Below are 22,715 nucleotides of genomic sequence, written 5' to 3' on the forward strand. Positions count from 1 at the left end.
AACAAAAACACAAACGTTGATATAAAAGGGAAAAGATTATATGAAACCATTAAACTCGTGGACGAGAACCTGGATCCGACCAACACCGTCCTGGAGGTTCTGAAGGAGCGAGCGCGTCCGAAGGTCGAGCTGAGAGTCTGCGGAATCTAGCGCCCTCTAGTTGCATGAGCTGTGTTGCTTGCTCTCGTACTCCTGCTCTGTGTTTCTCTGCCAGTGAAAAAAAAAAGGACAGATCAGGTCCTGACGAGCATCTGTCAATCATCTGGTGATATATAAACTCTTGGTTGTAGTCGTGAGGACAATATTAACGTCAGCGTAGAAACATAGGAACCAAATACCAGGAACTCTTCATACCTCATCGCGACACTTTGTGCCGAACTAACCAGGTTTGGACGTTGGAGTTAATCTGGCACAAACCTCTCGTATGGAAGGAAGTCGGTGTCGAACATTTGATTCACGGACGTGTTTTTTCATCGTTTCATTCGTTCTTAAATCACTTCAGTGTTAAAAGGTTGAATTTAACTTCAATAAAATTGAATTCATTCATTTCCTTTGCACATATAGTTTGAGATTCAAAAAGAAATGTTCAAAATTCAATATTTTTAATTCAATATAAAACGGAGGATCGATCACATGATCGCGTCGGACGATTGGCTGAAATCGCAGCTCGATGCTCTTTTGGGTGAATTTTTGTTGTTTTTTTCCAAATAAAAAAATGATAATAATTCAACCTTTCATTATATTTTAATGAATGAATTAAGAAAAGAAACCTTTTAACATTGAATTGAATATTTCAATAAAAACAAACGGAACGTCGTGAAAAACATGTTAAAAACTAACACTAAAAAGGCTCAAAAGAGCAACAACGCGAGACACGAACTGACTTCCGTCGACTCTTGTACAGAAACGTGGTCGTGGCTCTGAAAACCTGCACTTACTTTGTGATATCTTGAAGCAATGATCGCATGAAATGTGAATTCTGTGACCGCGACCCGAACCAAGACCGGACCCGAGCCATCGGCAGACGAGCGCCGAAGAATTCGGAGCCTTCACCGCCCGCGGCGGCGGCGACACGCGAGCGACCATATGCAAGTGAAGGCGGATCGTGCCTTAACCCGGACGCGGTCCGGTCTTGGTTCTGGTCCGAGCGAGACGCGGACGGATCCCCTGCAGCACACTGATGAATGTAGAGCCCGCGCGGGCCCCGGGGACTCCCCCCGCACCCGGGCCGGCGCTGGACTGGCGAGGGTTGTGGGTTCTCGTCCTGACAAATCAGTCCAGGCACAATCAAGGAATGGCATCTGAAAAGCTGTTTGTGTTTTCGTGGCTCCGTGACTGTCGTTCTCAGCATAATAAAATGATTTGATATCACGTCTCAATCCAATCATCTTGTTTGGGAACATTCTGTGTCCGAGATCTTCCACCAGCACTTTAGACTCTCGCTCTGGAGGTGAAAATGATCTTATGCTTTTAAACATATTGTTCTTGAATCAATATTTGTATTTGTAGATGTTGAATTCAGTTGAAAACGTTGCTATGATATTAAATATAATGAAAAGTATAAAGTCCAGAGCGACTTGACAGTTTGATCAGTAGCTCTGAGCTCTGTTGGTTCAGCCTGGAGACTCTATTATACCAACATTTATATTGAATTTAAAAGACTACAAAATAAAAGTTGTATCTTTTGGAATTATTGAAATAAGAATATCAAAGTGTGTGTAGAAAAAATAATTGATTTACATTTATTGTATTATTTATTTCAAACAAACAAATTTAACCTTAATAATAATAATAATAATAAGGAAATGTTTTAAAAACAACATTTTGTTTAAAGAAAAATTCCAATATGTCACTGAATTACTGAAGAGGTTTAAGAAGTCGTATATACAGACACAGACACAGACAGATATGTAGACACACAGACAGACACACACACAGACAGACAGATACAACTTTATAGCATCATTTATCAAACACAGACTACGACACCATGATGTCTGCACTGAGTGACGTGTGCGACTCCAGTCTCCACGAGATCTTCAGGCTGTTGTTCAAACACATGATGTCACAGATATTAATAGATCACAGCTGGAGGCGAAGAACTCTCGCTGGAAAAACCTGTAATGGATGTGTCTGTCACACACACACACACTCACACACTCACACACACACACACACACACACTCTCACACACACACACACACTCTCACACACACGCACACACGTGGGTCAGGGTTCCCGCCCGAGGATCTTTTGACTGACAGATTAAAACTATTCTGACACAATGAGTCATCGAGGTCAGACGACCTCCAAATGTTCAGAGGTCACTCGCTCTTAGCTTCTGACTTAGCTTAGCATGTTAGCACAGAGGATAGCACAGAGCTAAAGCTACATTTCTTGATCTCTACATTCAACTGGAATGTGACTGGTTCGAATCCCAGTGAACCCTATATATTAAATATATATATATATAAACATACATTAATATATACAAACATACATATAAATAAATAAAAACATACATACATAAATATATAAAAACATACATATATAAATACATAAAAACTTACATTAATATATAAAAACATATGTAAATAAATAAATAAAAACATACATATATAAATATATAAAAACAAACATATATAAATATATAAAAACATACAATATATAAAATATAAGTATAAATATAAATATAAGTATAAGTATAAGTATAAGTATAAGTATAAGTATAAATATAAAACTTACTGGTTTATTTCAGTGAAGTCTCTGAAACAACAAGTTAATAATAACCAGACGCTCACGTGACTCAAACACTCGTGTGTCATGTGACGTAACAGCTGCTCTGAGAACACGAGCTCGTGTCGAACACACGAGTCGCTGCGACACGTTTGACCCTCCAGTCATGTGACCAGCTGACCAAAACATTATGACCACCTCGCTCTCAAGAGAACATGTTGTTCTGAACATTATTATTATTATTATTATTATTATTATTATTATTATTATTATTATTATTATTACTGTTACTATTATTATTATTATTATTATTATTATTATTATTATTATTATTATTATTACTGTTACCATTATTATTATTATTACTATTATTACTATTATTATCACTATTATTATTACGAGAAGTTCCTACGTCAGAGTGCGCAGCAGCTTTGTTTACATGTTTACATGAGGAGCAGCATCTTTGTTTAAGACAAAACACAAAAGTCGTGTGCAAACGTAAACATTAGGATTTATTGTTTTATTATTATATAATATGTATGATAATATATAACATTATTATAGTTGTTGTCATGTGTGCGACATATTTGTGTTTTAAATCAAGTTAAATGCAGTTTTATCTCTAATATTAGTTCAATAATCATTTGAATCTTAAAACAACCTCAGTGTCTTCGAGTCTCTCTTTCTATCACTCTTTCTGTCACTCTTTCTATCATTCTTTCTGTCACTCTTTCTGTCACTCTTTCTATCACTCTTTCTATCACTCTTTCTGTCACTCTTTCTGTCACTCTTTCTATCACTCTTTCTATCACTCTTTCTGTCACTCTTTCTGTCACTCTTTCTATCACTCTTTCTATCACTCTTTCTGTCACTCTTTCTGTCACTCTTTCTATCACTCTTTCTATCACTCTTTCTGTCAGTCTTTCTGTCACTCTCGCGTCATCTTTCATGTCATGTCACTCTTTCTATCACTCTTTCTGTCACTCTTGTGTCACTCCGTCATCTTTCACGTCATGTCACTCTTTCTGTCACTCTTTCTGTCACTCTCGCGTCATCTTTCACATCATGTCACTCTTTCTGTCACTCTCGCGTCATCTTTCACGTCATGTCACTCTTTCTCTTTCTTCTCTGCTCCTCGATGATACGACAAACACAACGCTGGCCTCTAGTGGCGAGACAGAAAACTACAAGTGGATTTAAAGGAACTATTATTATTTTTCATGTCATGTCACTCTTTCTGTCACTCTCGCGTCATCTTTCACGTCATGTCACTCTTTCTGTCACTCTTTCTGTCACTCTCACGTCAGCTTTAACGTCATGTCACTCTTTCTGTCACTCTTTCTGTCACTCTCACGTCAGCTTTCACATCATGTCACTCTTTCTGTCACTCTCACGTCAGCTTTCACATCATGTCACTCTTTCTGTCACTCTTTCTGTCACTCTCACGTCAGCTTTCACATCATGTCACTCTTTCTGTCACTCTTTCTGTCACTCTCACGTCAACTTTCACATCATGTCACTCTTTCTTTCACTCTCGCATCATCTTTCATGTCATGTCACTCTTTCTGTCACTCTTGCGTCATCTTCCACGTCATGTCACTCTTTCTGTCACTCTCGCGTCATCTTCCACGTCATGTCACTCTTTCTTTCACTCTCGCATCATCTTTCATGTCATGTCACTCTTTCTATCACTCTTTCTGTCACTCTCGCATCATCTTCCACGCCATGTCACTCTTTCTGTCACTCTCGCGTCATCTTCCACGTCATGTCACTCTTTCTTTCACTCTCGCATCTTCTTTCATGTCATGTCACTCTTTCTATCACTCTTTCTGTCACTCTCGCATCATCTTCCACGTCATGTCACTCTTTCTGTCACTCTCGCGTCATCTTCCACGTCATGTCACTCTTTCTTTCACTCTCGCATCATCTTTCATGTCATGTCACTCTTTCTATCACTCTTTCTATCACTCTTTCTGTCACTCTTTCTGTCACTCTCGCGTCATCTTTCACATCATGTCACTCTTTCTGTCACTCTCGCGTCATCTTCCACGTCATGTCACTCTTTCTGTCACTCTCGCGTCATCTTTCACATCATGTCACTCTTTCTGTCACTCTCGCGTCAACCGTCACGTCATGTCACTCTTTCTCTTTCTTCTCTGCTCCTCGATGACACGACAAACACAACGCTGGCCTCTAGTGGCGAGACAGAAAACTGTGGATTTAAAGAAACTAATTTAAATGTCTCGTGAAAATGTTTCCGAGCTTCAAACGTGGGAAGTAAATTAATTAATTAATCCTTAAACGATTATTATTTGATCTGGAGTCACTTCCTACTGACAAGCACGACAACATAGGTTCTTGTTGGTCCTTCAGGGTCCAGGGTTCAGGGTCTAGGGTTCAGAGTCAGAGTTCAGGACCACAACACAAGAATAAGAAATATTGATTAAGTTCATCGACTGTGGTGCGTTCAAGGACGTCGTAACTTCTCGTGACTATTTCAAATCATCATTAAATCACTTTTGTTTATTAAAGGTCAAGATTCAAGGTTATTTATTGTAGGTCGTGATGTTAAAGCGACAACAAAGTTTTCAGTGTTTATTTGTGAAGGTAGGAAACAACAATCAGCAGCATCAGCAGATAAAGTGCACTTGATCACAACACATCTACACAACATGACACAGATGCTAACAGTTAGCTTAGCCGAACACTGCAGGTTCGACGGTGAAAGTGTGTTTGTGTCACGAAGCTTCCATAAGGTGTCGCTCTGGTTTCATTCAAACTCAAAGCTAGTGTTGTGGCGCCACCTAGTGGTCGCTGGAACCGAGCCTCACGGTCAACGGTCAAAGATGAGAAGGCGTCGTGATCTGGAGGTCATTCGTCGTGACTCAACAAACGACGTGTATCACCGAAGCGAGGACGTGTCTCCGCGAGACTCTCGGGACCCGTGGTCCTGGTCCTGGACGGAGGTTCTGCTCCTCACGGGTTCTTCAAGTGTCCCTCGGAGCTCAAGCGCCAGTTCAGCTGGCAGAGCTGCCGCAGGAAGCCGTCGTTGGGTCCGATCTCTCGCTTCCGACGCACCGTGGCGAGCGCGGCGTGGACGTCCATGTTCTGCCGCAGCATCAGGTAGGCGATGACCAGGGTGGGCGCGCGGCTGTAGCCCTCGCGGCAGTGGACGTAGACTTTACCTGGAGACACCGCGGTCAGTCGTGTTGCTACGAAGAACAGTTTTGTCTGATCACTCCTAGGAGGGCTTCGCTCTGATGGGTTTAGGTGACTGGAGACAGAGCCCTCCAGTGGTGACACAGTGCAACTGCGGCCTCACCTCTGCCGTGCTTGTGGGCCAGAGCGCCGTGGATGAAGTCGGACGCCTCCAGGAAGTGCACGCTGATGTCGTAGTGGTCGGTGTCGCTGGCGGGGACGCCGAGGTACGCGATGCCCGAGTCGGCGTAGAATGACGCGTCGGTGTTGACGTGCATGAGGGAGTTTCCCTCGGCGGCGTTCAGGACGTGCGTGACGCCCAGACGCCGGAGCTGCATCACGTTGGTGGCCCCGAACCTGAGGGTCAGAGGTCAACCAGGCCAGTGTGGTCACGGAAACGTCAACTTCCTGTTTGTGGAGCTCAAGACGGTCTGGAAGCTTCTGTGAGTCGAGTCACGTGTTTGTGTCGTTTTAATGATTACGTTGGAAAACAATGATATATTTGAATAAGAGAGAAAAATAAATACATTAAACTCTTTACAATCAATCATTTCTAGCTTGTCTTACATATATCTTTATATATATCTATATTTCTTGAGGGACAAACTTTGATAAAAGTTAAAACAAAAAAAAAACATTAGTGTGAAAAGATATTATTTCACAATCTTAAAAGAAAACGTATTAATTACATTTAAATGTTTTTTTAAATAAAGTTCCACAGATTACATATAAATTATGTTGAAAAATGTATATTTAAAATAAAATAAATGCTTGATTCAATAAAAACATACATTTATTTATATTTATATTTAATAAAATTAATGATTTTATAGAAGAAGATGAAAATGTAGAATAAAAATGTATTTTTCAGTTATTATTATTATATTATTTTGATTTAGTATTTATTTAAAAACTATTCAAGTATATTGATTAAATTATAATGTATTAAAAGTGTTTTATTATTTCATCATTATTGTTATTTATCTTCTTGTTATAGTTCGTGGACACAAGTGTGTGTGAAAAACATTTTGTTGTTGAAGTAAATGAAAACAAGGAAAACTTCATTTATTTTAATGGTGTTTGTACAGAGAGAATATTTGAGAAACTTTTTGTAATCTTTAAAAAAAAGGAAAACATTAAAAATATATACTTTTATTAGAAAGAAAAAATACTCTTGATTTGAGTTACATTTATTGATATATGAATAAAACATTTACAAGTATGAACAAATACTATGGATCGTGAATTTGACCAAATAAAACAACTGTATTTATAGTTGTTTACAAACATTGAACAAATGATGATGTTTATTTCAACAATGACGTCATGAAGGTAAATCATCACTGATTTCAAGTTTGAATCATCGATCCATGAATGATTATCGTCGACATTAACGCGATGTTATCGCGACACAAACACTCACGCGTTGCCCACGAAGATCCTGGGCTGGACCTCGTGGAAGTGTCTCGTGGGCCAGCTGTAGAACCCGCCGTCGTCCGTCAACAAGTCGTTGAGCTGCTGGAGCGACACCTCGAAACTGGACCCGCCCGGAACCTCCTGCGTCTCCTGCTCCATGTCCGCGGGTCTGGAGCGGCAGCTGCGAGGACGCGTGGCCGAAAGAAGCGTCTGTCGAGCGGGTCGTGACGAAGACGACGCTCCGGTCTCTCCTCCAGGCTGCAGTGACTCCACCTACATCCAGGGGGCGACAGAAACGAGCGATTATATTTTTTAACACGTTTGTTTTTATAGTAGTATTTTTGTATTTTTGTTGTTTGTCGCTTTAATAAAAATAGAACATTAAAAAAAACTACTTTAAAATACTTTTTAAATTAAAGAAATGTATATTTTCGATCTTTTTTTTGTCTTTTTTATTGAAACTAAAAAAGTTTGAAGCAGTTTTTATTGATAAATAAAAGAAACAAACTATGTTATTTTGACGTGTGTATGTAGTAACTATGAACTCTCTTATCTCTACTAATACTTATCTAGTGTGGGCCGCAGTGGTCAGTGGCAAACAAAAGAGCTCATAACACAGATATTATGTTAGTTAAATAACTTAGTTAGCAGTTTCCACAGGGAGGTTAGTGTGTTTGTAGGTCGATGGTTAAACAGCCGTAAGGTACGTTTTATTTTGCTGTTTTAATGTTTAAAGATGAAGGTTCAGAAAGTTAATGACTCATTTGGTCTAATTAGTTGTCTGGTTAGTTAGTGAACTTGCTTGCTATTCATGTCTTGAACTTATGTTGTCTGGCTGGTTGGTTAGTTAGTTAGCCAAGGTTGATAAGTTGCTGTCTTGATCAAGTTAGTAAGTCACTGGTACATGTTTACATGTTTAATAATAGTTAGATCATCCTAGCGCTCTGGTTAATGTTGGCTTTAGCCTCGATGGTCATTCCAGCAGTTAGTAACCAGGTAAGTTCAATTTTGATCTAGTCATTCGGTGGTTAGCACGTTGGTTGGTTAGTTAGCTGTTTGCTTAGTTAGCTACTTGTTCTGTTGGTTATGTACTTCTTTGGTTGGTTAGCTAGTTGTTCAGTTGGTAAGCTAGTGGTGTGGTTGGTTAGATAGTTGGTTGGTTAGATTGTTGGTTAATAGTTGTTTTTTGCTAAGCTACTTGTTCGGTTGGAAATGTATTTAAAGTGAATTAGTTTAAATATTTGCATTGCTCTGGAGTTAGTTAGCATTTCACCTGTAAGTTATTTAGTTTGTCACCAGTCTAGTTGATTTTACTTGTGGTAAATACATCTGACTAGTTAGTTCCTTTGGTTCTTAATAAACTGGCAGTGAGGTGAGTTGGTTGATTGTTTGGTAGACTGGTAACTAGATTGACGTTTGAAAACATGCTAGTTTCACTTTTAAACACAAACAGTGTCACTAGTTTAGCTTATTTAAAGTAGTTGACATAGTTAGTGGGTTGTTTATCTTAGAGGCAGGTTAGTTTAACTGTATTCATACTGTGCTAGTTATTGAGAGAGTGTTGGTCAGTTGTGTTGCAAATGTGTGGAAGTGACCAGCAGTGGTTAGTTAGTTGGTTATCAAGCGTCAGATGATGGTGGAGTGAAGGACAACAGTTCTGCTCTGAGCTTTATTCATCTACAGACGTTTCTAAAGTGCAAATGCAGGCGAAGTCACTCGTACCATCGTGGAACCAGAACATTACGACCAGCAACAGCCTCCAGTCCAGCTGGAAACATCAGCGTCGGTCGAGCTTCACGTTCCCGGGACTGGAACCTTCTAACACGCCTGAGGCGGCTTCCTGGCGGCGCGACAGCGAAGCACCTTCAGGAAGCTGTCGATCTTGTGCGAGTCGCGGCGGAAGCACGACAACAGGAAGTAGAAGTTGGCGAGTTTGGACAGTCGGTCGTGACCGAGACCCGCGGCGCCTTTGAAGGGCAGCGCGACCACAGGAGGAGAGTCCAGCTGCAGAGACACGTGTGGATCAGGATCCTCTTACATCAAGAAACATTGTATTGAATTTTGAAGCATTTTTTTCATTCATATGATTTAATTGTATTTATTTTCATTGAAAAAGTTGATGTTTTTTAAATAAATGCATTTCATTTTACACAGAGTTTGATATTTTTATTCCAATAATTAATAAATACATTTTCTAAATTAAAAAGACTTTAATTCATAGTATTTTTAATTCAATATATAAATGTTGCTATAATAGAGTCTCCAGACTAAACAACAGAGCACAGAGCTTCCGATCAAACTTTCAGCCAATCATGCGACGCACAGACGATCATGTGACTGTTTGCTCGGTGCTCTGTTAGTGATGTCTGGAGACGTTTTTATTTGTTCAGGCTTTTCTTTTGATTTTCTGGAACTCCTGTTGTGTTATCAGTTTTATCTTGATCTTTAAAGTATATACTTTATTGAGTATTGTTTTGATTGTTTAAGCGCTTTGTGACCCTGGTCTGGAAAAGTGGTATATAAATAAAAATTACTTACTTACTTACTTACTATTACACCAACATTAATATATTTAATTTAAAAAAAAATATGAATTGAAAAATATTGAATTTAGAACATTTATTAATTGTTGTTTAATGACAACAAAGTGCATAATTTTATTTTATGTATAAAACTATTAAATAAAATATATTTACGTTTAATTTAATTACTAAACTTAAAAAATAGTTTTCATTAAATTGTTAAAATAATTCAATTTTCTTATGGCCCTGATGAACTACTATATACTACTTTAATATATAATATTTAAAATACAATATACGTTATTTAATATATATTATTATCCTACATTTGATCAAATATATTTCATACTATATAATTATACACTATATCATATATTCGTGGCCCCTCAGGTCGTCACCTTGTCAGACAAGACCTCCAGACCGGCCCCCAGGCTCCGGGCCTGGTCCTGCAGGTCCACCAGGGTGCGGGTCAGGCCGCTCTGGACCGGGTGAGGAAGCGTTCGGACGGACGAGGACAAGAGCGTCAGCGGCTCCAGCCAGGCCTGCAGCAGAGATTGAGCCAAAGACAGCAGCCCCGCCTCCTGCGAACGCACCTGTGATTACTCCTGCTCACCACCAGAGGGAGGCAGAGGGACTCACCGAGACCTGAAGGACTTGTTCTTTGTCAATAGGGGTCGCTAGAGAGGCGGTGTGACACGAGGCGAGTCTTGGCAGCATCATCCTGCCCATGGGCGGGACATGAGGGTCCTGAGGAGGAAACAGGAAGTTGTCATTACGTCCTCGACAGCAAAAGTAAGAATGATGACTGAGGACGAGAGGATACAGTGAGTCCAGCAGCTTTTGAAGCTGGACATATGTTGGTTTGAAAACATATTAAAGCAGTTACGACTTCGTCAAGAGTCATGTGGTCTGTAAATACTACAACACCAGAGTCAAGTACTGGACAATACTACACATATATACTTGTTACTACACTATCACAACACCAGAGTCAAGTACTGGACAATACTACACATATATACTTGTTACTACACTATCATAACACCAGAGTCAAGTACTGGACAATACTACACATATATACTTGTTACTACACTATCACAACACCAGAGTCAAGTACTGGACAGTACTACACATATATACTTGTTACTACACTATCACAACACCAAAGTCAAGTACTCAACAATACTACACATATATACTTGTTACTACACTATCACAACACCAAAGTCAAGTACTGGACAATACTACACATATATCCTTGTTACTACACTATCACAACACCAAAGTCAAGTACTCAACAATACTACACATATATACTTGTTACTACACTATCACAACACCAGAGTCAAGTACTGGACAATACTACACATATATACTTGTTACTACACTATCACAACACCAGAGTCAAGTACTGGACAATACTACACATATATACTTGTTACTACACTATCACAACACCAGAGTCAAGTACTGGACAATACTACACATATATACTTGTTACTACACTATCACAACACCAGAGTCAAGTACTGTACATGACAATACTACATATATATACTTGTTACTACACTATCACAACACCAGAGTCAAGTACTGGACAATACTACACATATATACTTGTTACTACACTATCACTATATATCTATATATAGTATTGTGATACTATCAACAGGTTCACTTACCAGGTCTTGGGTCACGGCAGTACTGAGCGAGTGCAGCTGGTCTGAGTGCTGAGAGGCTCGGTCCAGCAGGTCTGCGAGGGGAACACAGGTGACCCTGGACAGCAGCTGAAACACTGGACCAGGAGAAGATCAGAGATGAACCGACATGAGACCATGAGTCGGGATGACATCACAGAGTTCTCTTTAACGTCTTCATTCAAGTGTTTCCGAAGATAAACACGAAAGAACCCGAACCTGTTCCCTGTGGAACCTCACGCTCCACGAACAGAGACAGACGCTCTGGACTCACCAGCGCAGATGAAGACGACTCTTCTCCGACACATCCTCTTCGTCTCCATGACTCGTGCTCTCGCTCGCCGCCGCCATCTTATATCTGTGGACGTTTGCTTTATTCAACAGTCTGAGTCGTACGAGTTGTTTGTTCCGGTTCTTGATGAGAAACATGACTTGAATGAAGTCAACAGTGAAGAGACGTCCAGGTGCACGAATCCAGGCAGGTGTGTTTCTGTGACCCTTCACTTGTGTTTCTGTGACCCTTCACTTGTGTTTCTGTGACCCTTGACTTGTGTTTCTGTGACCCTTGACTTGTGTTTCCGTGGCACCTTCACTTGTGTTTCTGTAACCCTTGACTTGTGTTTCTGTGACCCTTGACTTGTGTTTCTGTGAACCTTGACTTGTGTTTCTGTGAACCTTCACTTGTGTTTCTGTGACCCTTGACTTGTGTTTCTGTGACCCTTGACTTGTGTTTCTGTGACCCTTCACTTGTGTTTCTGTAACCCTTGACTTGTGTTTCTGTGACCCTTGACTTGTGTTTCTGTGAACCTTGACTTGTGTTTCTGTGAACCTTCACTTGTGTTTCTGTGACCCTTGACTTGTGTTTCTGTGACCCTTGACTTGTGTTTCTGTGACCCTTGACTTGTGTTTCTGTGAACCTTCACTTGTGTTTCTGTGACCCTTCACTTGTGTTTCTGTGACCCTTGACTTGTGTTTCTGTGACCCTTGACTTGTGTTTCTGTGACCCTTCACTTGTGTTTCTGTGAACCTTCACTTGTGTTTCTGTGACCCTTCACTTGTGTTTCTGTGAACCTTCACTTGTGTTTCTGTGACCCTTCACTTGTGTTTCTGTGACCCTTCACTTGTGTTTCTGTGACCCTTCACTTGTGTTTCCGTGGCCCTTCAGTTGTGTTTCTGTGACCCTTGACTTGTGTTTCTGTGACCCTTGACTTGTGTTTCCGTGGCACCTTCACTTGTGTTTCTGTAACCCTTGACTTGTGTTTCTGTGACCCTTGACTTGTGTTTCTGTGAACCTTCACTTGTGTTTCTGTGACCCTTCACTTGTGTTTCTGTGACCCTTGACTTGTGTTTCTGTGACCCTTGACTTGTGTTTCTGTGACCCTTCACTTGTGTTTCTGTGAACCTTCACTTGTGTTTCTGTGACCCTTCACTTGTGTTTCTGTGACCCTTCACTTGTGTTTCTGTGAACCTTCACTTGTGTTTCTGTGACCCTTCACTTGTGTTTCTGTGACCCTTCACTTGTGTTTCTGTGACCCTTCACTTGTGTTTCCGTGGCCCTTCAGTTGTGTTTCTGTGACCCTTGACTTGTGTTTGTGTGACCCTTCACTTGTGTTTCCGTGGCACCTTCACTTGTGTTTCTGTAACCCTTGACTTGTGTTTCTGTGACCCTTGACTTGTGTTTCTGTGAACCTTCACTTGTGTTTCTGTGACCCTTCACTTGTGTTTCTGTGACCCTTGACTTGTGTTTCTGTGACCCTTCACTTGTGTTTCTGTGACCCTTGACTTGTGTTTCTGTGACCCTTGACTTGTGTTTCTGTGACCCTTGACTTGTGTTTCCGTGGCACCTTCACTTGTGTTTCTGTAACCCTTGACTTGTGTTTCTGTGACCCTTGACTTGTGTTTCTGTGAACCTTGACTTGTGTTTCTGTGAACCTTCACTTGTGTTTCTGTGACCCTTGACTTGTGTTTCTGTGACCCTTGACTTGTGTTTCTGTGACCCTTGACTTGTGTTTCTGTGAACCTTCACTTGTGTTTCTGTGACCCTTCACTTGTGTTTCTGTGACCCTTGACTTGTGTTTCTGTGACCCTTGACTTGTGTTTCTGTGACCCTTCACTTGTGTTTCTGTGAACCTTCACTTGTGTTTCTGTGACCCTTCACTTGTGTTTCTGTGACCCTTCACTTGTGTTTCTGTGAACCTTCACTTGTGTTTCTGTGACCCTTCACTAGTGTTTCTGTGACCCTTCACTTGTGTTTCTGTGACCCTTCACTTGTGTTTCCGTGGCCCTTCAGTTGTGTTTCTGTGACCCTTGACTTGTGTTTCTGTGACCCTTGACTTGTGTTTCCGTGGCACCTTCACTTGTGTTTCTGTAACCCTTGACTTGTGTTTCTGTGACCCTTGACTTGTGTTTCTGTGAACCTTCACTTGCGTTTCTGTGACCCTTCACTTGTATTTCTGTGACCCTTGACTTGTGTTTCTGTGACCCTTGACTTGTGTTTCTGTGACCCTTCACTTGTGTTTCTGTGAACCTTCACTTGTGTTTCTGTGACCCTTCACTTGTGTTTCTGTGACCCTTCACTTGTGTTTCTGTGAACCTTCACTTGTGTTTCTGTGACCCTTCACTTGTGTTTCTGTGACCCTTCACTTGTGTTTCTGTGACCCTTCACTTGTGTTTCCGTGGCCCTTCACTTGTGTTTCTGTGACCCTTGACTTGTGTTTCTGTGACCCTTCACTTATGTTTCCGTGGCACCTTCACTTGTGTTTCTGTAACCCTTGACTTGTGTTTCTGTGACCCTTGACTTGTGTTTCTGTGAACCTTCACTTGTGTTTCTGTGACTCTTCACTTGTGTTTCTGTGACCCTTGACTTGTGTTTCTGTGACCCTTTAACTTGTGTTTCTGTGACCCTTCACTTGTGTTTCTGTGAACCTTCACTTGTGTTTCTGTGACCCTTCACTTGTGTTTCTGTGACCCTTGACTTGTGTTTCTGTGACCCTTGACTTGTGTTTCTGTGAACCTTCACTTGTGTTTCTGTGACCCTTCACTTGTTTTTCCGTGGCCCTTCAGTTGTGTTTCTGTAACCCTTGACTTGTGTTTCTGTGACCCTTGACTTGTGTTTCTGTGAACCTTCACTTGTGTTTCTGTGACCCTTCACTTGTGTTTCCGTGGCACCTTCACTTGTGTTTCTGTAACCCTTGACTTGTGTTTCTGTGACCCTTGACTTGTGTTTCTGTGACCCTTCACTTGTGTTTCTGTGACCCTTCACTTGTGTTTCTGTGACCCTTCACTTGTGTTTCTGTGACCCTTCACTTGTGTTTCTGTGACCCTTCACTTGTGTTTCCGTGACCCTTCACTTGTGTTTCTGTGAACCTTCACTTGTGTTTCTGTGACCCTTCACTTGTGTTTCTGTGACCCTTCACTTGTGTTTCCGTGACCCTTCACTTGTGTTTCTGTGAACCTTCACTTGTGTTTCTGTGACCCTTCACTTGTGTTTCTGTGACCCTTCACTTGTGTTTCCGTGACCCTTCACTTGTGTTTCTGTGAACCTTCACTTGTGTTTCTGTGACCCTTCACTTGTGTTTCTGTGAACCTTCACTTGTGTTTCTGTGAACCTTCACTTGTGTTTCTGTGACCCTTCACTTGTGTTTCCGTGACCCTTCACTTGTGTTTCTGTGACCCTTCACTTGTGTTTCCGTGAACCTTCACTTGTGTTTCCGTGAACCTTCACTTGTGTTTCTGTGAACCTTCACTTGTGTTTCCGTGACCCTTCACTTGTGTTTCCGTGAACCTTCACTTGTGTTTCCGTGACCCTTGACTTGTGTTTCTGTGAATCTTCACTTGTGTTTCCGTGACCCTTCACTTGTGTTTCCGTGATCCTTCACTTGTGTTTCCGTGACCCTTCACTTGTGTTTCTGTGACCCTTCACTTGTGTTTCCGTGACCCTTCACTTGTGTTTCTGTGACCCTTCACTTGTGTTTCTGTGAACCTTCACTTGTGTTTCTGTGACCCTTCACTTGTGTTTCCGTGACCCTTCACTTGTGTTTCTGTGACCCTTCACTTGTGTTTCTGTGAACCTTGACTTGTGTTTCTGTGACACTTCACTTGTGTTTCTGTGACCCTTCACTTGTGTTTCTGTGACCCTTCACTTGTGTTTCTGTGACCCTTCACTTGTGTTTCTGTGACCCTTCACTTGTGTTTCCGTGGCCCTTCAGTTGTGTTTCTGTGACCCTTGACTTGTGTTTCTGTGACCCTTCACTTGTGTTTCCGTGGCACCTTCACTTGTGTTTCTGTAACCCTTGACTTGTGTTTCTGTGACCCTTCACTTGTGTTTCTGTGAACCTTCACTTGTGTTTCTGTGACCCTTCACTTGTGTTTCTGTGACCCTTCACTTGTGTTTCTGTGACCCTTCACTTGTGTTTCTGTGAACCTTCACTTGTGTTTCCGTGACCCTTCACTTGTGTTTCTGTGACCCTTCACTTGTGTTTCTGTGACCCTTCACTTGTGTTTCCGTGACCCTTCACTTGTGTTTCTGTGAACCTTCACTTGTGTTTCTGTGACCCTTCACTTGTGTTTCTGTGAACCATCACTTGTGTTTCTGTGACCCTTCACTTGTGTTTCTGTGACCCTTCACTTGTGTTTCCGTGGCCCTTCAGTTGTGTTTCTGTAACCCTTGACTTGTGTTTCTGTGACCCTTCACTTGTGTTTCTGTGACCCTTGACTTGTGTTTCTGTGACCCTTGACTTGTGTTTCTGTGGCCCTTCAGTTGCGTTTCTGTGACCCTTCACTTGTGTTTCCATGACCCTTCACTTGTGTTTCTGTGACACTTGACTTGTGTTTCTGTGACCCTTGACTTGTGTTTCTGTGACCCTTGACTTGTGTTTCTGTGACCCTTCACTTGTGCTTCTGTGACCCTTCACTTGTGTTTCTGTGACCCTTGACTTGTGTTTCTGTGACCCTTCAATTGTGTTTCTGTGACCCTTCACTTGTGTTTCCGTGACCCCTCACTTGTGTTTCTGTGACCCTTGACTTGTGTTTCTGTGACCCTTCACTTGTGTTTCTGTGACCCTTCACTTGTGTTTCTGTGACCCTTCACTTGTGTTTCTGTGACCCTTCACTTGTGTTTCTGTGACCCTTTACTTGTGTTTCTGTGACCCTTCACTTGTGTTTCTGTGACCCTTGACTTGTGTTTCTGTGACCCTTCAATTGTGTTTCTGTGAACCATCACTTGTGTTTCTGTGACCCTTCACTTGTGTTTCTGTGACCCTTCACTTGTGTTTCCGTGGCCCTTCAGTTGTGTTTCTGTAACCCTTGACTTGTGTTTCTGTGACCCTTCACTTGTGTTTCTGTGACCCTTGACTTGTGTTTCTGTGACCCTTGACTTGTGTTTCTGTGGCCCTTCAGTTGTGTTTCTGTGACCCTTCACTTGTGTTTCCATGACCCTTCACTTGTGTTTCTGTGACACTTGACTTGTGTTTCTGTGACCCTTGACTTGTGTTTCTGTGACCCTTGACTTGTGTTTCTGTGACCCTTCACTTGTGCTTCTGTGACCCTTCACTTGTGTTTCTGTGACCCTTGACTTGTGTTTCTGTGACCCTTCAATTGTGTTTCTGTGACCCTTCACTTGTGTTTCCGTGACCCCTCACTTGTGTTTCTGTGACCCTTGACTTGTGTTTCTGTGACCCTTCACTTGTGTTTCTGTGACCCTTGACTTGTGTTTCTGTGACCCTTGACTTGTGTTTCTGTGGCCCTTCAGTTGCGTTTCTGTGACCCTTCACTTGTGTTTCCATGACCCTTCACTTGTGTTTCTGTGACACTTGACTTGTGTTTCTGTGACCCTTGACTTGTGTTTCTGTGACCCTTGACTTGTGTTTCTGTGACCCTTCACTTGTGCTTCTGTGACCCTTCACTTGTGTTTCTGTGACCCTTGACTTGTGTTTCTGTGACCCTTCAATTGTGTTTCTGTGACCCTTCACTTGTGTTTCTGTGACCCTTCACTTGTGTTTCTGTGACCCTTCACTTGTGTTTCTGTGACCCTTCACTTGTGTTTCTGTGACCCTTTACTTGTGTTTCTGTGACCCTTCACTTGTGTTTCTGTGACCCTTGACTTGTGTTTCTGTGACCCTTCAATTGTGTTTCTGTGAACCATCACTTGTGTTTCTGTGACCCTTCACTTGTGTTTCTGTGACCCTTCACTTGTGTTTCCGTGGCCCTTCAGTTGTGTTTCTGTAACCCTTGACTTGTGTTTCTGTGACCCTTCACTTGTGTTTCTGTGACCCTTGACTTGTGTTTCTGTGACCCTTGACTTGTGTTTCTGTGGCCCTTCAGTTGCGTTTCTGTGACCCTTCACTTGTGTTTCCATGACCCTTCACTTGTGTTTCTGTGACACTTGACTTGTGTTTCTGTGACCCTTGACTTGTGTTTCTGTGACCCTTGACTTGTGTTTCTGTGACCCTTCACTTGTGCTTCTGTGACCCTTCACTTGTGTTTCTGTGACCCTTGACTTGTGTTTCTGTGACCCTTCAATTGTGTTTCTGTGACCCTTCACTTGTGTTTCCGTGACCCCTCACTTGTGTTTCTGTGACCCTTGACTTGTGTTTCTGTGACCCTTCACTTGTGTTTCTGTGACCCTTCACTTGTGTTTCTGTGACCCTTCACTTGTGTTTCTGTGACCCTTCACTTGTGTTTCTGTGACCCTTTACTTGTGTTTCTGTGACCCTTCACTTGTGTTTCTGTGACCCTTGACTTGTGTTTCTGTGACCCTTCAATTGTGTTTCTGTGACCCTTCACTTGTGTTTCTGTGACCCTTCACTTGTGTTTCTGTGACCCTTCCCTTGTGTTTCTGTGACCCTTCACTTGTGTTTCTGTGACCCTTCAATTGTGTTTCTGTGACCCTTCACTTCTGTTTCCGTGACCCTTGACTTGTGTTTCTGTGACCCTTCACTTGTGTTTCCGTGACCCTTGACTTGTGTTTCTGTGACCCTTCACTTGTGTTTCCGTGACCCTTCACTTGTGTTTCTGTGACCCTTCACTTGTGTTTCCGTGACCCTTCACTTGTGTTTCCGTGACCCTTCACTTGTGTTTCCGTGACCCTTCACTTGTGTTTCCGTGACGACATTGACGACTGTTTTCATAACAACAAAGAGAAGATGTCGTCGCAGCAGCTGAAGTCGTGTTTTGTAGAAACTTGTAAAAGTTTTTTAAAGTCACTCACGTGGAGAGAACACGACGTCCTGAACAATATCTTCAACCGGATACACCTCTAACACAAAAATACTATTCAAACACAAATACAATCATGAATAAAAATATAATTTTATATAAAAATAACATCTTGAACTCTTTGTAAGAAACAAAGAAATCATGAATTCAATGCCGTCTGGTTCTTCGTCTAAGAAATGCTAAAGTTCACAGATCAACGTCTTCTCTACATTTTTAACCTTCTCTCCCTGAAGCTCTGACCTCTGAGACGAGTACGTACATGTTGTCCTGTAACACACACACATACACACGCACACACACACTCACACACTCAGCAGAGCTCGACACACGTGCACATACATGTAGTCTTGTAAAACACACACATACACACACACACACACACACTCACACACGTGCAGGTTCCACTCTTTGCCTCGACTTCTGCTGCACTGACGGTAAAAACTCTTCTTTATTTACTTGTCGACGTTGAGATGCAAATGTAATTGAACTTCAGCAGCAGCTCATGGGTTTGAATGAGCTGCTGCTAAATCAGGACGTGTTGAGTTCGAGGCCCTGTGAGTGTTTGGAGACGAATGAGCTTAATGTTTGTCGAACGTTAATAACTTCTGTCAAGTTTCTTCTCCAACAATATAGATCAATATAGATCTTTATTGATCGTAAATACATGAACAGTGAAGGTCGGTGTCTTCATTACTGGGAGTTTATTTAAAAAAATACATTTTCAATCGTAAAAAAGTGGCTTTGGTAAAAATAAGAAGATAAAAAACGATGTTTGTTTTAATCGAAGAAAAGCAAACGAATATAAAATTATTTTCACGTCAATCATGAAGAAAACCTGCGTTAACTTAAAACCTTAGATTCTCGTTTCGTTCAAACATCGGGACACAATGTTCCAAACACACACACCTGTGTTTTTATGATTAATTTGATTGTTATTTGTTCTTATCTTTGTATCGAACAATATTTTACATATTTTAAAAACTCATTCATGTCGATCAGTTCGTCTTCATCGATCGAATGAAAAACTGTTACGATTTCATCCACCAGAGGCCGCTGTTGCTCAGCAGAGAAAATAAAAATGATTAAATTTTTTACAGTGACATTTTATAACTAAAACGAATAAGATAAAGTTTTTGTTTGATGTCATTTAATAATCAAACCGTTTCTATAATAATGTGTTTAAAAAATACTTTTTTTAATCGTAAAATAAAGAAACATAAACTAAATGTATGAACTGATTATAAATAAATTTCTACGTGAAAAACATCTTCACAAACAGTCAAAAGTCTCTGTGACTCAAAGTACAAAGTCAGCGAGTCACGAACGACCTTGAGACGCTTCTGATGACGTCACTGTCATCGCTGACACGATGACGTAACAGGAGCCGAGCGGGCTCCGTGTCACGTGCTGCCACCTGCTGGCGAATCACTGTCAAGATTCAATTGACCAGGATAAGTTTGGCAGGCTGCAGACATGTTTGAACTTTGACCTCTGCTGGGGCGCCCCCCCCACCCCCCCTCCACACATGTTCGGCCCACTCACATGTTCTGACTCCGCCCACCCTCTCCTCCCACTTGTCTCCTCCCACTTTCACCCACTCACCCTCGCCGTCTGCCTGTGTCTCTGCCTCTGTCGTGGGATCTAAGGACCAGGACCAGGACCAGGACCAGGACCAGGACTCACATCCTCTCGCAGACATGTCAGACTCCGAGACCGCCGCCCCCGCCGAGACCCCCGTCCCCGCCGCCTGCGCCGACATCAAGGCTCAACTGGACAAATGGTAGGTGATGCATCAACGGAATGTTTGAGTGACAGCCGGGTCCGGGTCGGTGCCCGGCACCCGGGTCCGGGCCGGTGTTTTTCTGTCCTGGTTAAAGATGGAGGCTGATGCGATTGAACGCCACCCACCGAGACGACCTCAATCCCAAAACGAGTTTAACTGGACGAAGTCGCTAATCGGGGTCACAGGCTCCAGTCCCGCCCGGGGCCGGGAATTCGGGGGTTAATCGTTGGTGGCAGTTGACGTTGGATGCTCGTCCTCTCGCTCGGATGGAAGCTGGGAATCTGCTTGCGTCACCGCTTGCTCCCAGAATGCTTTGCATCCACGGGACCAGAGGGTTTCGCAGACGACAGCGAGCGTCGACACGTCTTTATTCAACGTATTTTATCAGAAGTTTTTCAAACACTAACGGAGTCGTGACCTTTCAAGGTCAAGCCCGCGCTCCTGGAGGTGGACTCGGCCTCTGAGCCAGTCGTGGTCGGGTTGGTAGATCTAGTCCAGAACCTTCGGAGTCATGGACCTGTCGTGGATCTTGTTCTCGAGTGATTGAAGATTCATTTATTTATCGTTTTATTTGTACATCCACTCGTGGGAGGAAACCGGAGTTCCCGGAGTAAACCCAGGCAAACACCAGGAGAAACTTCTACTTCTTGACTAGTTTAAAAAGTGATTCAAAACAAAACCAACTCATCGATGAAGGAAACGTTGTGTCTTTGGTTAAACCCGAGCAGGTCCGCGAGCTCCGGTTCGGTCCCGCCCGCCTGCGCTGCCCTGATAAGAGAGTTCGCCGAAGATAAGACGAGTTCGACCTTTAACCTTCAACAACGATAAAACTTTTGACCTCAAGGTCACCTTCACAACGAACCCAGAGGTGGAGCGGCTCGGGGGCCCCATGTGGCCCTCGGACTGCACATCACCGGTCCTGCTGAGCTGCCAATCAAACACCAAACTTTTCTTTTGTATTTTATCATTTTTTGAAAAGTTCTTCAAATATTTCACTTTGAAAAATACAATTTATGGTATTAAACGCAAACTAACACAAAAAAACAGAACTCTTATGAGAAAGTACTAACGTGTACATTACAATGAAAGTATTTTTCAAGTTTTTTCCGACGACTCTAAATGTAGTTTCGCTGACACGAGCTCGCGTTTCGTCGACTCAGCGTTTTAGACTCAACTGTATGTTTGAACTTTTCTGAGGATGAAACGAGAAACCAAAGTATTTTTAGTGTGAAGACGATCTCGAGTCCAGCTGCTGCACAGGACGTCTGCGGAGAACATGTTTAGAAACACTGATCACTGAGAACATGTTTAGAAACAAACACTGATCACTGAGAACATGTTTAGAAACAAACACTGATCACTGAGAACATGTTTAGAAACAAACACTGATCACTGAGAACATGTTTAGAAACAAACACTGATCACTGAGAACATGTTTAGAAACAAACACTGATCACTGAGAACATGTTTAGAAACAAACACTGATCACTGAGAACATGTTTAGAAACAAACACTGATCACTGAGAACATGTTTAGAAACAAACACTGATCACTGAGAACATGTTTAGAAACAAACACTGATCACTGAGAACATGTTTAGAAACAAACACTGATCACTGAGAACATGTTTAGAAACAAACACTGATCATTGAGAACATGTTTAGAAACAAACACTGATCACTGAGAACATGTTTAGAAACAAACACTGATCATTGAGAACATGTTTAGAAACAAACACTGATCACTGAGAACATGTTTAGAAACAAACACTGATCACTGAGAACATGTTTAGAAACAAACACTGATCACTGAGAACATGTTTAGAAACAAACACTGATCACTGAGAACATGTTTAGAAACAAACACTGATCACTGAGAACATGTTTAGAAACAAACACTGATCATTGAGAACATGTTTAGAAACAAACACTGATCACTGAGAACATGTTTAGAAACAAACACTGATCATTGAGAACATGTTTAGAAACAAACACTGATCACTGAGAACATGTTTAGAAACAAACACTGATCACTGAGAACATGTTTAGAAACAAACACTGATCACTGAGAACATGTTTAGAAACAAACACTGATCACTGAGAACATGTTTAGAAACAAACACTGATCACTGAGAACATGTTTAGAAAC

The 22,715-nt window shown here is 41.8% G+C and overlaps 2 protein-coding genes and 1 long non-coding RNA gene across 3 annotated transcripts in view; 1 reads left to right on the forward strand and 2 right to left on the reverse strand.

The window, feature by feature from the left end:
- Positions 1–5,333: 5,333 nt before the first annotated feature.
- LOC148064666 (dual specificity protein phosphatase 3-like) lies at positions 5,334–7,582 on the reverse strand. Its single transcript, XM_087808794.1, has 3 exons — positions 7,358–7,582; positions 6,059–6,291; positions 5,334–5,921 (listed from the first exon to the last, which is right to left on the reverse strand). Exons 1-3 carry the CDS (start codon positions 7,507–7,509, stop codon positions 5,713–5,715), a joined length of 594 nt encoding a protein of 197 aa, XP_087664920.1. The 5' UTR covers positions 7,510–7,582; the 3' UTR covers positions 5,334–5,712.
- Positions 7,583–9,168: 1,586 nt separating this feature from the next.
- prl (prolactin) lies at positions 9,169–11,892 on the reverse strand. Its single transcript, XM_087809749.1, has 5 exons — positions 11,844–11,892; positions 11,555–11,667; positions 10,512–10,619; positions 10,271–10,453; positions 9,169–9,354 (listed from the first exon to the last, which is right to left on the reverse strand). Exons 1-5 carry the CDS (start codon positions 11,890–11,892, stop codon positions 9,169–9,171), a joined length of 639 nt encoding a protein of 212 aa, XP_087665875.1.
- An 8,495-nt stretch (positions 11,893–20,387) lies between these two features.
- Positions 20,388–22,715, forward strand: part of LOC148064668 (uncharacterized) — a 5,977-nt gene continuing 3,649 nt past the window's right edge. The window contains exon 1 of the long non-coding RNA XR_015713440.1: positions 20,388–20,564. This is a non-coding gene — a long non-coding RNA (uncharacterized LOC148064668). The remainder of the gene's footprint in view (positions 20,565–22,715) is intronic.

Source organism: Callionymus lyra, chromosome 15 (assembly GCF_982586985.1).
Source record: "Callionymus lyra chromosome 15, fCalLyr1.hap1.1, whole genome shotgun sequence".
NCBI classification, from domain to species: Eukaryota; Metazoa; Chordata; class Actinopteri; order Syngnathiformes; family Callionymidae; genus Callionymus; species Callionymus lyra.